This window comes from Eptesicus fuscus, chromosome 8, assembly GCF_027574615.1.
Source record: "Eptesicus fuscus isolate TK198812 chromosome 8, DD_ASM_mEF_20220401, whole genome shotgun sequence".
Lineage (NCBI taxonomy): Eukaryota > Metazoa > Chordata > Mammalia > Chiroptera > Vespertilionidae > Eptesicus > Eptesicus fuscus.
Genome location: NC_072480.1, coordinates 10097205 through 10118662, shown reverse-complemented (window position 1 = coordinate 10118662; position 21458 = coordinate 10097205). Strand labels below are relative to the sequence as shown.

Here is a 21458-nt window from a genome sequence, read left to right as displayed (position 1 = left end):
CATGCAACAGCCTCTATCCTATCTAATAAAAGAGCAATATGCAAATTGACCATCACTCCAACACACAAGATGGCTGCCATGTGGTCAAAGATGGCTGCCCCCATGTGGACACAAGATGGCCACCAGGGGAGGGCAGTTGGGGGCGATCAAGCCTGCAGAGGAGGGCAGTTGGGGGGGGGACCCAGGCCTGCAGGGGAGAGCAGTTAAGGGTGACCAGGCCTGCAGGGGAGGGCAGTTAGGGGCAAACAAGCTGGCAGGGGAGCAGTTAGGCATCAATCAGGCTGGCAGGGGAGTGGTTAGGGGGTAATCAGGCTGGCAGGCAGAAGCGGTTAGGGGCAATCAGGAAGGCAGGCAGGTGAGCAGTTGGGAGCCAGCAGTCCTGGATTGTGAGAGGGATCCCAGATTGGAGAGGGTGCAGGCTGGGCTGAGGGAAACCCCCGGCCCCCGTGCACGAATTTCGTGCACCGGGCCTCTAGTACTATCTATAATAATGTATATATATAAAAGCCTAAGTGACCATCGCAACCAGACAACTGAACAGCAGGCTGCATGGGGCGACCAGGCTGGCAGGGGGGTTAGTGAGGGGCGACCAAAGGATTGAGCAGCAGGCTGCATGGGGTGAGCAGGCTGGCAGGGGGATTAGTGAGGGGCGACCAAACGACCAAGCCGCGGGCTGCATGGGGCAACCAGGACGCCAGAGGGGGCAGTTGGGGGCGACCAGGCTGGCGGGGGGGCGGAGGGGCTGTTGCAGGTGACCAGGCGGGCAGAGGGGGGCAGTTAGGGTCAACCAGGTCAGTGGGGGGGGGGGAGGATTTGGGGGTGACCAGGCCGGCAAGTAGGGCAGTAAGGGGCGACCAGGCTGGGGGAGGGGCAGTTAGGAGTGACCAGGCCGGTGGGTGGTAGCAGCTGGGGGCAACTAGGACGGCAGGGGGGCAGTTTGGGGTGACCAGGTGATGAGGCAGGCAGGCAGGCAGGGAGGCAGGTGAGCAGTTAGGAGCCAGTGGTCCCAGATTGTGAGAGGGATGTCCTAAATTGGCATTTGGACATCCCTCGAGGGATTCCGGATTGGAGGGTGCAGACTGGGCTGAGGGTACCCATCCCCGTGCATGAATTTCATGCACCGGGCTTCTAGTCCTATATAATAAAGAGCTAATGTGCAAATGGTTTTTGTGCCTTCGCACTGGGGCCGGGGAACCTGAGGCCGTGACCCCCGTCCAGTGGGCCTTGACGAGGAACCTGAGGCTGCGCCTCTCGCCCAGTGGGGCTTGATGGGGGACCTAGGCTGCGCACCCCCCACCCGGCGGGGCTGATGAGGAACTTGAGGCTGTGCCCTCGCCCAGTGAGGTTTGACGGGGGACCTGAGGCTGTGCCCCATGCCCGTTGGGGCTTGACAGGGGGAAGGCTGGCAGCGTCTGGCTATTGCGCGATTTTGAGGCACAAGGGTGAGCCCCAGACTCTTACAGGAGGGAGATTTTCATATACATTTTACTAATTTTCTTTCAACTCTGGTACTTCTATTATAGAGAAAGAACAAATAGCGATATTAAAATATTTCCTCTAATTAATTCCCTTTTAATGTGCATGAATTTCATGCACCGGCCACTAGTCTTTTATAATAAAAGGGCAATATGCAAATTGACCCCAACAGCGGAACTACCAGGAACGACTGGTTGCTATGACGCGCACTGACTACCAGGGGGCAGATGCTCAACACAGAAGCTGCCCCTGGTGGTGAATGCGCTCCCAAAGGGGAAGCTTCGCTTAGCCACAAGCCAGGCTGACAACTGTGAGCGCAGCGGCAGTGACAGGAGCCTCTCCCGCCTTCTCTGCAGAACTAAGGATGTCCAACTGCGGCTTAAGGCCCACTCTCTACGTTGTCAGTCGGATATCCCCCTAGGGCTCCTGGGCTGCCAGAGGGATGTCTGACTAACAGCTTAGGCCCGATCTCCTGGGGAGTGGGCCTAAGGCAGAAGATGGACATCCCTCAAGGGGTCCCGGACTGCAAGAGGGCACAGGCCAGGCTGAGGGACCCTCCTAAGTGCATGAATTTTCATGCATTGGGCCTCTAGTAAATAATAATAGAAAAGCCTAGTTTTCAAAGTGTCCCCTCGGGATTTCAACCAACTGGAAGTTTGAATGCTTGCTATGATGTGTGCTGACCACTAGGGCAGCACAGAATGAAGGAAGGCCTCGGCCAGCAGCTGGCAACCACTAGGGACCCTACCCGTGTCCAAATTTTGTGCACTGGGCCTCTAGTACTATAAATAATGAGTAACTCAAAATAGATCAAAGATTTAAATGTAAGAGCTAAAGCTCTAATATTTTTTGAAGAAAACATAGGCATTAATCTTTGTGTACTTGAATTAGACAATGGTTTCTTAAACAACAAACATTTAAATAAATTGGATTTCAAGAGACCATGCCATCTTGAGAAACAGAGCTGCTTGAGACTAGGATCCTGGCCTCAGCACCACCCAGTCTGGTCTCAGACACAAATCAGGACCCTGCAGTCACTGGGGACAGAGACCTGCGACCATAGCTGCAGACCCACAGATACCAAGAATCCACACATCCTGGTCGCAGATTTCTGTGAATCACAGAGCCTATCCCCTCTCCCCACAGGCTTGCAGGCAGCGCCACAGTAACTGACAGATCCATCCCTTGCATGGGCCGCAGCGCCGCTACAGGAATTTGAGCCTGGAAGAGTGCGGACACTAGGAATCTGTTCCCCGCAATGCAATCGGGCAACCAAAACCAAAGCCCACGCAGGGCAGCAGTGCCACCTGACTTCGATTCTGGGCAAGCGCACACGGAAGTCTGTTTTCCGCAGCACAGGAGCAGACCTCCTGCCGACACAGTGCTACCATGCAACCCAGTCCCCCAAGCTGACCAGGACCTCGATTCTCCAGGTGGGAGGCAGCACTGAGCACCACTGACTTGACTCTATTTCTTATCACATGCACCTGGGATCCCTGACTCCCAGTGCATTCACACTAAGATCCAGTGACTCCAATTCTTGGTGCATGCGCACACAGGGACCCTGATTCTCAGCAAGAGGCCACATGAAGCAACAGAGACGCTGATACTCGACTCTTGGTGCAGACACTGGGGAACTCTGACTCCTGGCACGCGCTAGGGGACTCTGATTTTTTGCACACGCCAACAGGGTCTCTGTTTCAGCATGGTGCAGGCGGGGTCCCTGATTCTAGGTGTGTACACAAGACCACACTGAGCACTGGTAACACTGACCCTGGAGAGCCTGGTTCCCACCAACCCACGGCAGCCACACCTCTTAGGGTCGGAGCACTTCAGTGACACTCGGGTGGTGTGAAGCTCCCACTGCACAGAGCCCAGGTCCATGCAACTCTACGTTTGATCCTTCTGGTGATAATCAGAATGGGGAGATGACACAATCCCCAGAGGAAAGAAAATGAGGAGTTGCCAAAGAAGAAAATTAGTGAAATTGAAGCATGCAACATGACAGAAAAAGAATTCAGAGTAATGGTTGTAACAATTCATATACCGGATGGATGAGAAAATCAACAAGTTATGCAAGAATCAGGAAGAAATGAAAAGTGATATAGCTACAATCAAAAACACCATGGAAGGTTTCAACAGTAGACTAGAAGAAGCAGAGGGCCGATTTAGTGAGTTAGAAGATAAGGTAGAGAAACAAGCTCCATCTGAACAGCAACTGGAGAAAAAAATTAAAAAGCAGGAGGAGAGCTTAAGGAAGCTTTGGGACAACAGGAAACGAAGTAACATACATATAATAGGGCTGCCAGAAGGACAAGAAGAGCAGCAGGGATTAGAAAATCTATTTGAAGAAATAATAACAGAAAACTTCCCAGATATGGGGAAGAAAAAAGTTACACAAGTACAGAGAGACCCAAGCAATATGAATCCCAAAAGACCCACACCAAGACACGTCATAATTACAATGGCAAATGTTCACGACAAAGAGAGAATCTTAAAGGCTGCAAGAGAGAGACAGAGAGTTACCTACAAAGGATCCCCCATTAGATTATCAAATGATTTCTCAACAGAAACATATCAAGCTAGAAGGGAATGGAAAGAGGTATACAAAGTGTTGCAAAGTACTAAATCCAAGAATACTCTATCCAGCAAGACTATCAATCAAAATTGAAGGGGAAATCAGGAGATTCACAGACAAAAAAAAGGCTAAGGGAGTTTATCACTACCAAGCCAGCAATGCAAGAAATGCTAAAGGGAATGCTGTAAAAAGGAGAAATAAAAAGGTAAGAAAGTAAACAGGCACAAAAATAGAAATGACTACAAACAAGTACCTTTCAATAATAACTTTAAACATAAACGGACTAAATGCTCCAATCAAAAGATATTGAGTGGCCGAATGGATAAAAAAACACGACCCATATATATGCTGTCTACAAGAGACCTACCTCAGCATAAGGGACTCACACAGACTGCAAGTGAAGGGATGAAAAATATCTTTCAGGCAAATGGAAATGAAAAAAAAAAGCTGGGGTAGCAATATTTATATCTGACAAAATAGACCTCAAAGTGAAGGCCATAACAAGAGATAAGGAAGGCCACTTCATAATACTAAAGGGATTTATACAACAAGAGGATGTAACCCTGATAAACATATATGCACCCAATGCAGGAGCACCCAAATACATTAAAAAAAACACTCCTGGAAGATATCAAGGGAGAGCGACAAAAATACAATCATAGCAGGGGACTTTAATACACCACTGAAATCACTGGTTAAATCCTCTAGACAAAAAATCAGCAAAGAAGCAGCAATCCTAAATGACAAACTAGATCAGATGGACATAATTGACATCTTCAGAACATTTCACCCCAAAGCCATGGAATATACGTTCTTCTCAAGAGCACATGGGATATTTTCAAAAATAGACCACATATTGGGTCACAAGCAAAGTCTCCCCAAATTCAAGAAGACTGAAATCATATAAAGCATCTTCTCAGACCATAATGGCATAATATTAGAAATAAACTACAATAAAAACAATCCCCAAAACTCCAACACTTGGAAGCTGAATAGCATGCTATTAAATAATTACTGGGTTACCAATGAGATCAAAGAAGAAATTAAAAACACCCTGGAAACTAATGACAATAAAAACACAACAATCCAACATCTATGCAACACAATGAAAGCAGTCATGAAAGGGAAGTTCATAGCTCTATAGGCATACCTAAAAAAAAAAAAAAAAAATGGTAAGAAATCATCTAGCTCTACAACTCAAAGAATTAGAAAGAGAGCAACAAGAAAAGCCCAGAGTGAGCAGAAGGAAGGAGATAATAAAGATCAGAGCAGAAATAAATGACATAGAGCCAAAAAAACAATACAAAAGATAAATGAAACCAAAAGCTGGTTCTTTGAAAGGATAAACAAGATTGATGAACCTCTAGCCAGGATCACCAAGAAGCAAAGAGAGAAGACCCAAATAAAAATCAGAAATGAAAGAGGTGAAATAACAACAGACCCCACAGAAATACAAAGGATTGTTAAAAAAAATACTATGAACAACTCTACTCCAACAAACTAGACAACCTGGAGGAAATGGACATATTTCTATAAAAATACAACATTCCAAAACTCAATCAGGAAGATTCTAAAAATCTCAATAGGCCAATAACCATGGAAGAAATTGAAGCAGTCATCAAAAAGTTCCCAGCATACCACAGTCCAGGGCCAGACGGCTTCACAGGGGAGTAATACCAAACATTCAAGGAAGAACTAAAACCTATCCTCCTCAGACTATTCCAAAAAACTCAAGAGGAAGGAACACTTCCAAGCTCATTCTATGAAGCCCACATCACCCTAATACCAAAACCAGATAAAGACAACACAATGAAAGAGAATTACAGGCCAATATCCCTCATGAACATAGATGCCAAAATCCTCAACAAAATTCTAGCAAATCGACTCCAGCAGTACATCAGAAAGATCATACACCATGACCAAGTAGGATTTATCCCAGGGATGTAAGGATGGTACAATATCCGCAAATGAATGAACGTGATACATCACATAAACAAATTGAGAGATAAAAATCACACAGTCATATCAATTGATGCAGAAAAAGCATTTGATAAAATCCAACACCCTTTCTTGATAAAAACTCTCAGCAAAGTAGGAATAGAAGGATCATACCTCAACATAATAAAAGTCATATATGACAAACCCACAGCCAACATCATACTCAATGGACAAAAACTAAAACCATTTCCCCTAAGAACAGGAAAAATACAGGGATGCCCACTCTCACCACTCCTGTTTGACATAGTACTAGCCATTTTGATCAGTTAGGAAGAAGAAATAAAAGGCATCCAAATTGGAAAAAAAGAAGTAAAACTGTCCTTATTCGCAGAGGACATGATACTGTACATAGAAAACCCTAAAGAATCCATAAAAAAATTATTAGACTTAATAAATGAATTCGGCAATGTAGCAGGATACAAAATTAATGCTAAGAAATCTATGGCATTTCTTTTCACCAATAGTGAACTTACAGAGACTAAAAAAGCAATCCCATTTAGCATCACACCAAAAAAATTAAGATACCTAGGAATAAACTAACTAAGGAGGTAAAAGACCTATATGCAAAAAACTACAGGACACTGAAAAAAGAGATAGAGGAAGACATAAACAGATGGAAGAACATACCGTGTTCATGGATTGGTAGAATCAACATCATCAAAATGTCTATACTACCCAAAGCAATCTATAGATTCAATGCACTCCCCATTAAAATACCAACGGCATATTTCACAGACCTAGAAAGAACTCTCCAAAAATTCATGGGGAATAAAAAAAGACCCCAAATAGCTGTACCAATCCTGAAAAAGAAGAACAAAGTAGGAGGGATCTCAATACCAGATATCTATCTGTATTACAAAGCCACTGTTCTTAAAACAGCCTGGTACCAGCACAAGAACAGGCATATAGATCAATGAAATAGAATAGAGAACCCAGAAATCGACCCAAACCACTATGCCCAATTAATATTTGACAAAGGAGGCAAGAGCATACAATGGAGTCAAGACAGTCTCTTCAATAAATGGTGTTGGGAAAATTGGACAGATACATGCAAAAAAATGAAACTAGACCACCAACTTACACCATACACAAAAATAAACTCAAAATGGATAAAGGACTTAAACATAAGACAGGAAACCATAAAAATACTAGAGCCGTGGTCAGCAAACTGCGGCTCCCAAGCCACATGCGGCTCTTTGGCCCCTGGAGTGTGGCTCTTCCACAAAATACCACGGCCTGGGCGAGTCTATTTTGAAGAAGTGGCGTTAGAAGAAGTTTAACCCTTTGCAATCGCTTGCTTTTTTCTCGATTCCTTTATTCTAATGCTAACCGTGTCAAGTCACACTCGACATCCGAGTGCAAAAGGTTAAGTTTTAAAAATTTGGCTCTTCAAACAAATTTAATGGTTGTACTGTTGATATTTGGCTCTGTTGACTAATGAGTTTGCAACCACTGTACTAGAGGAATCCACAGGCAGTGCAATCTCAGATATATGTCAAAGCAATTTCTTCACTGATACTGCTTCTAGGGCAATGGAAACTAAAGAGAAAATAAACAAATGGGACTACATCAAAATAAAAAGCTTTTTCACAGCAAAGGAAACCATCAACAAAACAACAAGAAAGCCCACTGCATGGGAGAACATATATGCAAATGTTATCACCAATAAGGGTTTAATCTCCAACATTTACAGGGAACTCATACAACTTAACAAAAGGAAGATAAACAATCCAATAAAAAAATGGGCAATGGAACTAAATAGATACTTTTCGAAAGAAGACAGAAGGCCAAGAGACATATGAAAACATGCTCAAAGTCACTAATTATACGAGAGATGCAAATCAAAATGACAATGCGGTATGATCTCACACCTGTCAGAATGGCTATCATCAACAAATGACAAGTGTTGGCGAGGTTTTGGAGAAAAAGGAACCCTTTTGCACTGTTGGTGGGAATGCAGACTGCTGCAGCCACTGTGGAGAACAGTATGGAGTTTCCTCAAAAACTAAAAATGGAATTCCCATTTGACCCTGCAATCCCACTTCAAGGAATATATCCCAAGAAGCTAGAAACTCCAATCAGAAAGGATATATGCACCCCTATGTTCATAGCAGCACAATTCACCATAGCTAAGATTTGGAAACAGCCTAAGTGCCCATCACCAGATGAGTGGATTAAAAAACTGTGGTACATCTACACAATGGAATACTATGCTGTGGTGAAAAAGAAGGAATTCTTACCATTTGCAACAGCATGAATGGAACTGGGAGACCATTATGCTTATTGAATAAGCCACTCAGAGAAAGATAAATACCACATGATCTCACTGTTTTATGGAATATAATGAACAACATAAACTGATGAACAAAAACAGATCCAGACAGAGAAGCAGCCTCAGAGGGAAGGTAGCGGAGGGTGGGGATAAGGGGGAGAGATCAACCAAAGGACTTGTATGCATGCATATAAGCCCAACCAATGGATACAGACAACAGGGGGGTGAGGGCCTGAGTGGGGGGGGGGGGGGGGGCGCGTTGGGGAATAATGGGGGGATTAGGACACATATGTAATGCCTTAATCAATAAATAAATTAAATATTGAAAAAAATAAAATAAATTAGATTTCACTAAATTAAAAACATTTGTGCTTTAAAGGATACCATTAAGAACATGAAGACAACCCACAGTATAAAGGAAATTTTTGCAAATCATATATAAAAAACTTATATCCAAAATAAGGAACTGTTATAAATCAATAATAGACAATTCAATTTTAAAAAATGGGTAAAAGATCTAAACAGACATTTCTTTGAACAAGATATACAAATGGCCAATAAGCCCATGAAAAGATGATCAACATTATTTAGCCATCAGGAAATCAAAACTACAATGAGATTACCACTTCACACCCACTTAAGATGGCTATAATCAAAAAGTTAGATAATAACAACTGTTGGCAAGGATGTAGAGAATTGGAAACATTGTACACTGTTGGCAAGAATGTAAAATGGTACAGCTGCTTTGGAAAACGATCTAGCAGTTCTTCCAAAGGTTAAACATAGAGATTAAAAAAGGTTTAAGCCATGACACAGCAATTCTACTTCTAGATATAAACCCAAGAGAAATGAAAAATATGTCCACTCAAAATCTTGTATATGAATGTTCATAATTCATAACTGCATTATTCATAAGAGTCAGAAAGTTGAAACAACCCAATTGATCATCAACTGATGAATGAATAAACAAAATGTGATATGTTAATACAATGGAATATTTGGCAAAAACAAGGAATAAAATATGAATACACACTATAATCTTTCATGAACTTGAAAACACTATGCTAAGTGAAAGAAGCTAGTCACACAAAAAATATATTGTATGAAATATCTGAAACAGGCAAATATGCAGTGATAGTAAGTCAAACAGTGGTTGCCTAGGGTTTCAGGTACGTTGGAGGGATAAGGGGATGACTGCTAAAGGGCATGGGGTTTCTTTTGGAAGTAATGACAATGTTCTAAAATTAATGGTGGTGATGGTTGCAAGACTGAATATACAAAAAAATCACGAAAGTGTATACTTTAAATGGGTGAATTATACAGTATTTTAATTCTATCTCAATAAATCTGTTACAGTTCTTGTGGGGGGGGGGGGGGAGCTCTGGAAAAGACTTCCATTCCCAACAAATACCTGTGTCCTTCTATCCAATAAACTACATCATAAATTATGCTTCTCTTTAGCTTAACTGCCAGGAATTCATCACTAAATTTTGTGGTCACATGTCCTTTACCTAAGTTTTCTAGTTCAGTTTCTGTTACCACCATGCCTTACTTTCATTGTTTTAAGTGTTCTATTTTAAGCCACTTCATTCTTGGAAGCAGGCAGAATATGATGGTTGGCTTAAACTCTGAAAACTTAAGAATATGTTTAGGTATTCATGACCCCTACCAAGGTAAAGAAACCTTAAGAAGTTCAGCTTGAGCTCTATCAATGAATTCTCTTCACCTTAACTACCACCAAGAAGTGAAAGAATCAGAATTATGAGTTTTGCCAGAGGACTATTTTTTTCCTCTAAATTACATTATCTATACAGAACATTATAATGCAATAGTACACATTTACCATATATTTACCACACAAGATAATATTTAAAATAGAACATAAATGACAGGTCACTACTGAAATTTAACTTTACTTTGGGAAATTTATTCCTACCCTAACAGGTGAGGATGACTCCTCTATATTTCGTTTCTGGGACTCAGTGTCCATATCTTGGCGCTTGTTCTTCATTCTTTCTCTAAGATCCCCTGTAGGTCTTTCTGGTGACCTTTAAAAACAAAACAAAAGCAAAACAGCAAAAATCTATATTTATATATAATTTTATAAGAATATATTTGCAGAAATAAACTCACAAATCTCAACATAATTTTTCTAACTGCCCATGGCTCCTAAATTTCAGAAAAAATAATTAATTTGTTTCAGTTTAATATTAACATAAAAAATATGAGCATCACTTAACAAATTTTCTCCCAATACCAATCAAAATGTATACCTTAAGATTCCATGGGGTGGCAGGTACTGGTAACATGAATAAGAAACTATGTCTGAGCTGAGAAAAAAACAATTAGTAATTAACAATTTAATCACATAAATATACAAGGTGTAACAAGAGTAAGTTTATAGTTGTTCATATGGAAAATACAATAACTAATAAATAATAAAACAAGAGTAAACTCTGTGTTTTGAGTACTCACAACCATAAACCTACTTTTGCCCCACCCTGTATTAGTTATATTTGAAAACAAAAGTAGGAAGATAAAGTTTTAAACCATGACATTGCAAAATTAATCTAAAAGCAACAGTATAATCATCTACACAAGTATTTAGTTTGATACAACATCAACAATGGAGAAAATACTTTATGCCTCTTAAGAATCAAAGTTAAATAGCGAAGTTTTGTGTAACTCTTATAACTTTTCTTAAATTTAAAATGATTTCATAATAAAAATAAAGGATTCATAGCAATATTTTAGACAGAGATTTTATATTCTGCTATAGATTTTTTAAAAAAATACACATATTTATATTCAACACTGGTAATGCTTTATAATTTAAACTAGAGGCCCGGTGCACGAAATTCGTGCATGGGGGGCGGGGGATGTCCCTCAGCCCAGCCTGCACCCTCTCCAATCTAGGACCCTTCGAGGGATGTCCGACTGCCCGTTTAGGCCCGATCCGGTGGGATCGGGCCTAAACGGGCAGTCGGACATCCCTCTCACAATCCAGGACTGCTGGCTCCCAACTGCTCACCTGCCTGCCTTCCTGATTGCCCCTAACCACTTCTGCCTGCCAGACTGATCACTCCCTAACCACTCCCCTGCCAGCCTGTTTGCCCCCAACTTCCCTCCTCTGCCGGCCTGGTCACCCCTAACTGCCCTCCCCTGCAGGCTTGATCACCCTCAACTGCCCTCCCTTGCAGGCCTGGTCCCTCCCAACTGCCCTCCCTTGCTGGCCTGATCACCCACAACTGGCCTCCCTTGCAGGCCTGGTCCCTCCCAACTGCCCTCCCCTACTGGCCATCTTGTGGTGGCCATCTTGCGTCCACATGGGGGAAGGATCTTTGATCACATGGGGGCAGCCATCTTGTGTGTTGGAGTGATGGTCAATCTGCATATTACTCTTTTATTAGATAGGACTAGTAGCCCGTGTGCACGAAGATTCGTGCAATAGATCTTCATTCACCTGGCTGCCTGCACCAGTTTTCTGCCGGCACCGGGGACCCAGGCCTTGGCTGTGGCCACCGTCTTCTGCCTTCTTTCAGGGTCCGGGCTTGGCCCCGGGCAGTGGCCTTGGGCTCCGCTGCACCCAGCGTCCCTGCTACCGATCGCAGGAGCCGACCCCCAGTGGTCTCCTGCAATGGCGTAGGCTCTCCGCTGGCGCCCAAGGCCGGGAAAGACTCGGGCGGCTTTCCCGGCCTTGGGCTCCGCCACACCCCAACGTCCCTGCAATGGTTTCCTGGCGGGCGTGGTTGATGGGCGTGGCTTGTTTGGTGGGCGTGGCTTGGGCGTAGCGAAAGGTGCGGTCAATTTGCATATTTGTCTATTATAAGGTAAGATAGAGGCCTGGTGCACAGGTGGGGGCCAGCTGGTTTGCCCTGAAGGGTGTCCCGGATCAGGGTGGGGCTTCCCTTGGGGCGTGCGCAGCCTGGGCAAGGGGCCTGTAGTGGTTTGAAGGCTGGCCACACCCCCTGGCAACCCAAGCATAGACCCTGGTATCTGGGATTTATTTATCTTCTACAATTGAAACTTTGTAGCCTTAATCGGAGGCCTGGACCGGCCAGAGTGTGCGGTAAGCTTGGCTTCCTCCATCGCCGGGGAAACCCAAGTCTCCCTCCTGCTCTCTCTGTGGCCGCAGCCATCTTGGTTGGGTTAATTTGCATACCCACTCCTGATTGGCTTGTGGGTGTAGCGGAGTGATGGTTAATTTGCATATTACTCTTTTATTAGATAGGGTTGGAAATTTGATAAATGGCTGTTCAATTATTTCACACCATTACTAAGTAAGAAAAACAAAACAGAGATAGAAAACATATTGCCTTTAAAGAACATTCCCAGAACATCTTAAAAAAGGCAATATAAATTAAAGAATATGTCCCTCTTTAGGCATCAAAAAATATTATATATAATATTTTCAAATGATAAATACAAATCACATAAATATTCACATCTATTTCAAGTAACAATTGATCAATCATATCAATTCCTTTAATGTATCAATCATTACTACAGATCACATAGTGAATTAGTAATTTGTTAACTCACTTTAAAGGATCTAATTAACATTTACATGCTTATTTTATAGATCTATATTAAATGTTTTAACAGCTAAAGCTGAACTTAAAAATGCAACTCTTTAGTCCTAACCAATTTGGCTCAGTGGAATGAGCACTGGCCTGCAGACTGAAGGGTCCCAGGTTCTACTCCAGTCAAGGGCACATGCACAGGTTGCAGGCTCGATCCCCAATAGGGGACATGCAGGAGGCAGCCAATCAATGGTTATCTCTCATCATTGGTGTTTCTATCTCTCCCTCTCCCTTCTTCTCTGAAATCAATTAAAAAATATGAAAAAACGGAATTCTTATTATAAACCAGTACATAAACCTTTTAAATTATAATTATGATGTACATGTAAATTTTGTCTTAGTTTTCTGTATATAACAAAAATTTATTGTAAACCTGTTTCTATCCTAAACAGCATCTAACAGAGTACTCTATATACCATGAATGCTCAATAAATGACTTAAATGTCTTTTGACTAAATAAGCATATCTGAAATACATGGCTTTTCTTTCCTTCTTTGAATTCCATTATGACTATCTTTCTTCCCTACAAAAAAGGTAAATTACACAAATATAAGAGAAGTTATCAGATAAAAGAAAAAATACACAAAAGGCAAAATTGTAACAAAAATTCCTTTATGCTAAGTCTAGTATGATACTATTTTTTTCTACTTTAGATAAATTTCTTTGCCATTTTCCCCAAAACTGTCTCCTGAATAAAAATCGACTCAGTTAATAATAAATTTCAAAGATGAATTAAAACATTATTAAAAGTGTAGTAATAATACAAACAAAACATTAATATTACTGAAATTGTTTACCAGGTATGTGTTTATACAGGTAATTAAAATTATTAAGATTAATCTCCCCTCATTAAGAGAAAAGACAAATGACAATCTAAACACAAATAAGACAAGATTCAGCATCACAAGTAAACAAAAATATGCAACATTTAAGTGAACAGAAAGTTTGAATTTTAAATTCAATTAAACTTGAGCCCTAGCCAGTTTGACTCAGTGGATAGAGTGTCAGTCTGTGGACTGAAGGGTCCTGGGTTTGATTTCAGTCAAGGGCACATGCCCGGACTGTGGGCTCGATCCCCAGTAGGGGCTGTGCAGGAGGCAGCCAATCAATGATTCTCATCACTGATGTTTCTCTCTCTCTTCCTCTCCCTTCCTCTCTGAAATCAATAAAATATATTAAATTCAATTAAACTTTAAAACCTATATACACACACACAAAATCTCCAAATCCTAATGTTCAATTTTTATACTATTCCTATAGCCAAAACAATCAGTATATCCAATTTTAAAACTAGATAAATTATTTCTTTACCAATAAAGTTTAAACTTTACTTAAGCTACATCTTTAAACACCAACCATAATAAAATCATCATAAGGAAACCAAAAGAAAAATAAAAGGTCTTTATTAGGAAAAATTAATTTAGTTCTGCCTTTATTAAAGGCATATGATGTCCAAAATTGCTCCATTTATCCTCATATAAATACATATTTTCATTTACATTAATACACTGCGATAAGGATTTGGCAAATGCATTTTAACCTTCAGAGTTTGCATTAGATTGTCTTTTGTCATTAAGATTCAAATTTAGAACATCTTAAAAAGCTAAAATGATGTCCTATTTAAACTGCAATAAAATTCTGCCTTAACAGCAGTTTAATACAAAATTGGAAGGTGTAAGTAAGCCACACATATATCATAAAAAAGATCTATTGTCAAAACAAGTAAATATTGAACAAAAAAGTTAACTTGAAAGCAAACATTTTATTAACATTGAATTTAAAACTAAAAAGATCTTATCTTTGATTACATATCAACAAGACTACTACCAAGATAAAAAAAAAATCTGACCAAATATATGGTTTTATTTCAGATTTTTATACTAGATAAACTATAAAAACCATCTTCTAATTGTATATGAACAATTCAAAGTTCTCAATTTACCTTCTGTAATTGCTGCTATAACCTTTACCACGGGGTGAAAGGCCATGTACGAATCTACATGTGTTTCCATAGAGGCAGTTGCCAGTCTTCAGCCAGTTACGGCACTGTGTCTAAGAGACAGATATTACTATGTAAATTTCATATTTATTTCTGGACAAAAGATGCTAGTGGAAAATTAAAACAAATGCTATCAAAATTGCAGATAACCTGAGATATACATTACTCCCCAAATAATAAAACATCAGAGAAAAAAACAACCCACAAACCCTATCACCCTTTTCAAGTCTTTTAATGAAACATTTTTAAAAATGTACTGAACCAACATACCTACAACCAGTTCACCTTTACGATACAATTCGGTATTTAAAAAAAAAAAAAAAAGGATTGCAAGAGAACCCCTGAGACTGTACAAGTGACAACTCACCTCTGCTGTACTGCCAGTGCTGGGTCCAAGCCTCTCAAAGACACTGGGTCTTCGGGATGTGCTTTCAGATATGGTCTTCGTATTTTCCACTGTGACTTTCCTTCTAATTTTTGACATTTTGTACTACTTTAACAAAAAACGAGAGAGAAAGAGAGAGAGAGAGAGAGAGAGAGAGAGAGAGAGGAGACTAAACAGTAAAATTCTTCAATTTAAAATAACTGAGCACATAGCACATAACTTGCAAGTAGATAAAACTGTAGATAACACTGTAAAAGTATAAGGGATTTTTCTCAGGACAAAAATAAAGGAATAGGAGGTCACAAGTAAATATAGGTATACAGAAGTTATCTTCTAAGACACAGGTCAGGGCACATGCCCAGGTTTTGGGCTTGATCACCAGTGGGGAGCGTGCAAGAGGCAGCCGACCAATGATTCTCTCTCTTCATTGATATTTCTCTCTCTCTCCCTCTCCTTTCCTCTCTGTTTTCCAAGTAAAATACTATACAGTGAACCCTACATAATGTAGTCAGTATTATAAGACAATCTTTGATTTAACTTTTCTTGAGCTTATTCTCAGTCCAAATGTGAATTTACAAAGGAAAAGTTGGTAAAATTTCAAATGCCCATTTGTTTTAACTAAACAAAAAGAACTAAAGCCAATGAGTGGAGATGATGAAGAGGTAGAAAATGTAGAGCTTTGATTAACTGAGAAAACCACTATTTTATAATTTAAAAATGAGCAGAATTTGAAAAGCAAATATGTAATAAAACATATAGGAAAAGTTACAACAAAAACACATTTTAAAGTTTCAGTTTGTTATTATAAATATTAACATATAGATTACATTGTAATGCTCACTAATTTTAAAAACATTTGTTAATAAACTTCAAATCAAATGAGTTTTAAAAGTTCCCTATTCGCTATTATTAGTTATGTGGAATGTGGAAAAGAGGCACCCATCCCACCACATTGTCTCAGAAAAACCAACCCTAACCTTATAATTTTTTCTCTCTAACCTTATAATTTTATCCATTGAAATGGTTCTGTCCTCACATGCCTATTCCCAACACGCCCTCATTCCCAATACACCCTCCTCCAAGAGTCAATGGTAGTGTTTTCCACAGTTGGGGCAACAGCTATTATTATTATACTTGTAACACTGGTCATCTGTCAGCTTCTTTCGTGTTTTTCTGAGGGCTCCAGGTATTAACTCTTGTTTCTCTTCTTGCTCTGTAACCTGCGGGTTGGATCAGCACTGTTCTCCTTCCCTGTATAGTCTCACAGCTTCTCTTCAATTCCAGATCCCTAACATAAGCTTTAAAGATTTCAAAGGGTTTGGACTGCTATGTCAGACTATCAAGTGAGGACTAATAATTCCATATTGCCCCTCTCCTTGTATTCTTGCCACTAAAAAAGTTCCTTCACACAGAGACAAAGTTGCTTTTACAGGTGACATAAGAACTTCTCAAGATTCACCTACATAGTGCTTATCCCGGGGCTACTGTTGAGTCTACCAACTTAAGGAAGAACAGCAATGAAGTAAAGGTGTGTTCTCCTCTTTTCTCAAGAGAGTCCAACAGTGTCAGACCTTGTCCCAATGAGTTTGAGTACCAGGTCTAGGTTACAGGAAGACCCTAACTAAAAAAATAAAATAAAATAAATCTGAAGCAAAAGGGAAAAAGTAGGAACTGGAGTTTTCTAAATGAAAGAAAGAGGAATTCTTCTGATCATCTATCTATCTAAGAACTTTCATCGGTAGTCATCTAAATATTACTGAAACATTCATGATTTTGCATAGATAAATGCTTTATGCTTGCACAGAATACAAAAAATAATACTTTATATCCTGTTTGTCTAAATATGTACACATAATCTAAAGTACACCAGAAAAGCATTTACTCATATACAGTAATTAAGGAACTTAAACTGTTATCAACTAATGTGACTTAATTAGAATTTTCAATCTAAAAATTTGGGCCTACAAAGGAAGGTAAATACCGCAACAGAATAAAATGCAAATTTGACTGGGGAAGAGGGGCTTTTTTAATTACTATCTACAGAGGCTTCAATAAGAAGTAAATGTTTCAGAGTAAATGAGAAAAATTAGAAACAATAAGTTTTTTAAAAATGCAAATATTAAAGTCTTCCTTAGCTCAGAGTCTTTGAAGGTTTTCTTTCTAGTTTTGTTTTCAAATTTTTCTTTGGTTTTAAGTTGCCACCACACTTCACATTATGTCTTTCCCAAACAGCAGCATTATTAAAATCAGAGTGACACTGGTGAGTCTATGGTTACAGTATTTTCCTATTTTTCCTCTTCATTTTCAGAGTTAATGAAAGATCAGAGGTTATTATATTTTTTCAATTGAAAAAGAAAAATAGGGGATAAAGTTTGAATCATTAAGACACAATAAAACACAGTCTCAATAAATGGAACTGTCCGCCCCCTCAAAAAACATACAAACATCATGTTTGTAATTCATGCTATAAATTTGACTGAGAAAGAAAAAACATACAGCAGCCTCTTTGTAAACAATTATTTCTGAGGTCTAATGACTGAAATCTTGTCAATAAAACATGTATCAGTTCTAGTATGCTCTCTTCAATCCTTAACCACAACTTTTTGAGGTCTCATCTTCCAGTAGCAAAAATGAAAGCATAATCTGATGAGCAGCAGCATAATATTAGTAAATTGTCAAATAATTAAACAATTAAGATGACATAAATGTACTAACTTGTAGTAGAATAAATCCCTATCCACTGCAGTTCTAAAATAAAAAGGGTTATGTTAAATATTAGGTCTCTTCATATTTATATTTCATAATTTTGAAAGAAAAAAATTAGGTTTATTTGATGCAGTCTGGGAGAATTTTTTAAAAAGAACTTTCTAAAACAATCTTGCACATCACTTATATGTAAATAGACTAAAACAATTCCAAACTGAATTGTGAACTGAAGTGACCAAACTAACCTGACTACACAAGTATGAACAAGGCAATAATACTGCTGCACTGTGCAGAAAAAAATAATTTGTTAAAAAGACTATGCACAGAAAAATCCCATGCTGGTCACTAAAGAGAAGTAAACAGAACTGCAAAAGACAAACTACAAAAAAAAAAAAGAATAAAAGACACTTTATATATCAACACAAGTTAGCGTTTCAACTGCTACTAAATATCTGCTGAAACAGTTCTAACTCTATATGACAAGGAGAGAGGTTTGGGGGAGATGGGGAAACCAAGGAGCACTGAAAACCATTTCTTCAAATACCAGTTGGTAAGTTAAACAACTTTGCTTTCTATATGTAAATACAATGCATATTATAATACAAATTAACACTGATAATTTGTACGGGGGTAGTTAAAATAACATCTGCCCGAAGATTTACAGATATGGAAATTGGATGAATCTGCATATCTTAAAATATGCAATCAATGTTCATTTCAAATCACCAATAATTAGGAAGCCAGCAAAAGTCATGTATTTGATAAAACTGGATCCTACCAGATCCAGTCTTAGTTTCACCCTGCAACTATTTTCACAGAACAATTTGTTAAGTACCTGCATCAACATTCAGCATCTTGTTGAAATTGTCATGTTACAATCTAAATACTTCACTAAGAAATTGGAAATTATTTTAAAATCTATAGATTTTGTTCACAAAACTCCAAAATACTTTCGCTTAGGTACTAAAGGCAGTAATTTCAAATATTACAGAACGAGACTAACTATGCCTGGACTGTACTGCATAAACATATTAAGATTTACTGCAAAGTATCATGAACTTTGAAAATTTGAGGTGTGAAGATCTTTTCTAAACTTTGTAAATTATTCTTTCACAAAACGAAAAACCTGAAGAGATTGCATACGTCCATAGTTTTCAAAGTAGTTCAAATTATCGGAAAACCTCGCAAAATAACTAAATAGCTTGACACTCGACTCCACAGACAAGATCCTACCAATACATGTACTAGTTAGTAATATCAACTCCGAGTAATTCTGCGGCCACAAGAATCATCCTGTCACACATCAGACAAAGCCAAACCTCAGGACCCTCCGTTCCCTCTCCCCGGTCTCTGCCCGACAGCGGCCACACCGCCTAACTCGGGAGTGTGAGGATGATCGAGTGGCACTCCTCAACTCCGAGGCCCTACATCGTCAAGGTGTCAGTGCCAGGAAATAGGACCAAATAAACCAAAAGTAAGATACTTTCCCCCAAAGGTCTGGAATGCGTAAAAAAAAAGGGGGGGGGGAGCTTCTAAATCTAAAACTATATTCCCACAGCCTTTCATTGCATTCAAAAGCGAATACCACGCAAGGGTTCCCAAGCCCACCTCAGATCCAGCCCTGTTCATCCGCACCCGCCCGCCCCCTCAGACAAACTCACCGGAACCAGAAGGAGGGCGAGAAGGGAGACCTGAGCCCGGGAGCCTTTGCAGAACTAAGAGGAGGAGCTCGACATCGCGGCGTGTCCCAGGTGGGTAAGGAGACTCCTGCGGGCCTTCCCAGCCCGGGGCCGCCCCACGCCTCCCCCCGAGACCCGCACCGAAGCACACACTTCAAGCTCACCTCCTCCCCGCGCTCCCTTCGCAAGCACAGTCGGGAGGCGTCGCCGCCGCCACCGCTCGGAGGAGCCGGGGATGCGACTCCCTGTCCCCGCGCCTGGCCCCGGGAGGACACCAACAAGGAGGAGGTGCGCGCGCGGCTCCCGGGAACCGGCCCTCGGCAGGCGAGGGGAGCCGGCGGCGGCTGAGAAGCGGAACTCGCCAGCCGCTTCGCCAGTATCAAGCGAGACTGGGACGTAGAGAGAAAAACAACGAGGAGACGCTGGAAAGTAAGAAAAGCCAACGAAAACACTTTCAGGGAACCAGAAGGGTCGCCTCAAAATGCCGCCGGAAGTCGAGGGTTTGCCCTGTTCCCCTATAGGCCTAGGCAGCTTCCGGCTGCCAAATTAGACGTCAGCACGCAGGCACCGCCCCCCGTGGGCACGCCCCCCACAGCCCCCGGAGGCGGCAGTGGGAATTGGCTTGTCTCTGTGAGAGTTCCCTGGAGAGGATCCTTCAAGTTCCCAATTAAAAATAAGTTTAAGCCCAGACGGCCTGGCTCAGTGATTGAGCGTCAAACTGTGAACCAGGAAGTCAGGGTCGATTCACGGTCAGGGAAGAGTTTTGTTCTTTTATTACATTAATTCTTAGTTCTTGCAATAAGCTGTTGTAAATGTGGTAAAGGCCACATTTGTTGTCGGAAGTAAGTGCATGCATTGGCTCTACAGTTTAATGAACGATGAGCTTGAGCGACAGGAAATATTTATTCTGTTATTGACACTGCACTTTCTGGGCCTTGGTCTATTCCTGTGGAACGAACAGACTCACTCACGGCTGTGTTTTTAAAGGCACAGGCAGAATTTGTTGAAAATTAAAGCAAAAATATTTAATGTATTTCTGGCAACCTTCTCCCCCCCCCCCCCCCCCCTTGTTTAGGGTCTAATGGTTTGCATTAAACTAGTTAAAATTGCTTGAGATGGTTATGTTAGGAGGAGAAACAGACTATTGGGGACTAGCTATAATTATAAGAAATATTAATCATGCTCTGTTAACCATGATTTTTCTATTCTGATTAGAGAAAGCACATTTTAACCTGGCTGAAAGATGTAGGCCCCGGAATATGAGAACCTACATCAGAATGCAGTCCATCTTCCTTTTTTCCAGAACTACCTATTATGGAAAGATTAAACGATTTAGTCCTAGTCCCGGGGCGACCCCCAAACCCACATGGCCTGTAACCATTATACCTTGCCTACTTTCCCACGTAATCTTTGTCCCTCTACCCAATATAAGCAGCCGGCTTGTGGGGAGGGGCAGAGCAGATTTTTGTGGATGACCTACTGCTCTCCCTCTCCCATGCTGCCGGCTTTATTGGAATAAACACTCATATATGATTCAATCCTGTCTCCTCTCAATTAGCTCAAGTAGTGACAGGCAGCCAGGACCCATTGGTTGTCCAGTTACAGTTAGTCAAACATCACGAATCAAAGAAAAAAAAAAAATCATTACCTAGCTTCTTACAAGTAAAACAAAAAGGGGAAAAATGTGTATTTATTTATTATATTTATTTTGTTCTCTGACAAAACCAAGGAGTAAGAAAACCTTTTACCAAAACTAAAACTTAAAAAAGAAACTGGTACAAT

At 40.6% G+C, this 21458-nt stretch overlaps 1 protein-coding gene across 6 annotated transcripts in view; it reads right to left on the bottom strand.

Moving 5' to 3' along the window:
- Positions 1–20177, bottom strand: part of ZC3H13 (zinc finger CCCH-type containing 13) — a 145183-nt gene extending 125006 nt beyond the window's left edge. For 4 of the 6 annotated variants that reach the window (XM_028161332.2, XM_028161337.2, XM_028161338.2 and 1 more), the window contains exons 1-4: positions 19841–20177; positions 15274–15399; positions 14850–14959; positions 10261–10372 (exon numbers count right to left, since the gene is read on the bottom strand). In XM_028161332.2, the coding sequence (XP_028017133.2) occupies positions 10261–10372; positions 14850–14959; positions 15274–15390 (339 nt within the window). In that variant the 5' untranslated portion in view covers positions 15391–15399; positions 19841–20177. Of the gene's footprint in view, positions 1–10260; positions 10373–10597; positions 10655–14849; positions 14960–15273; positions 15400–19840 lie in introns of all 6 variants that reach the window. The other 2 variants (XM_054719763.1, XM_054719764.1) reach the window with 1 other exon arrangement.
- Positions 20178–21458: the final 1281 nt, after the last annotated feature.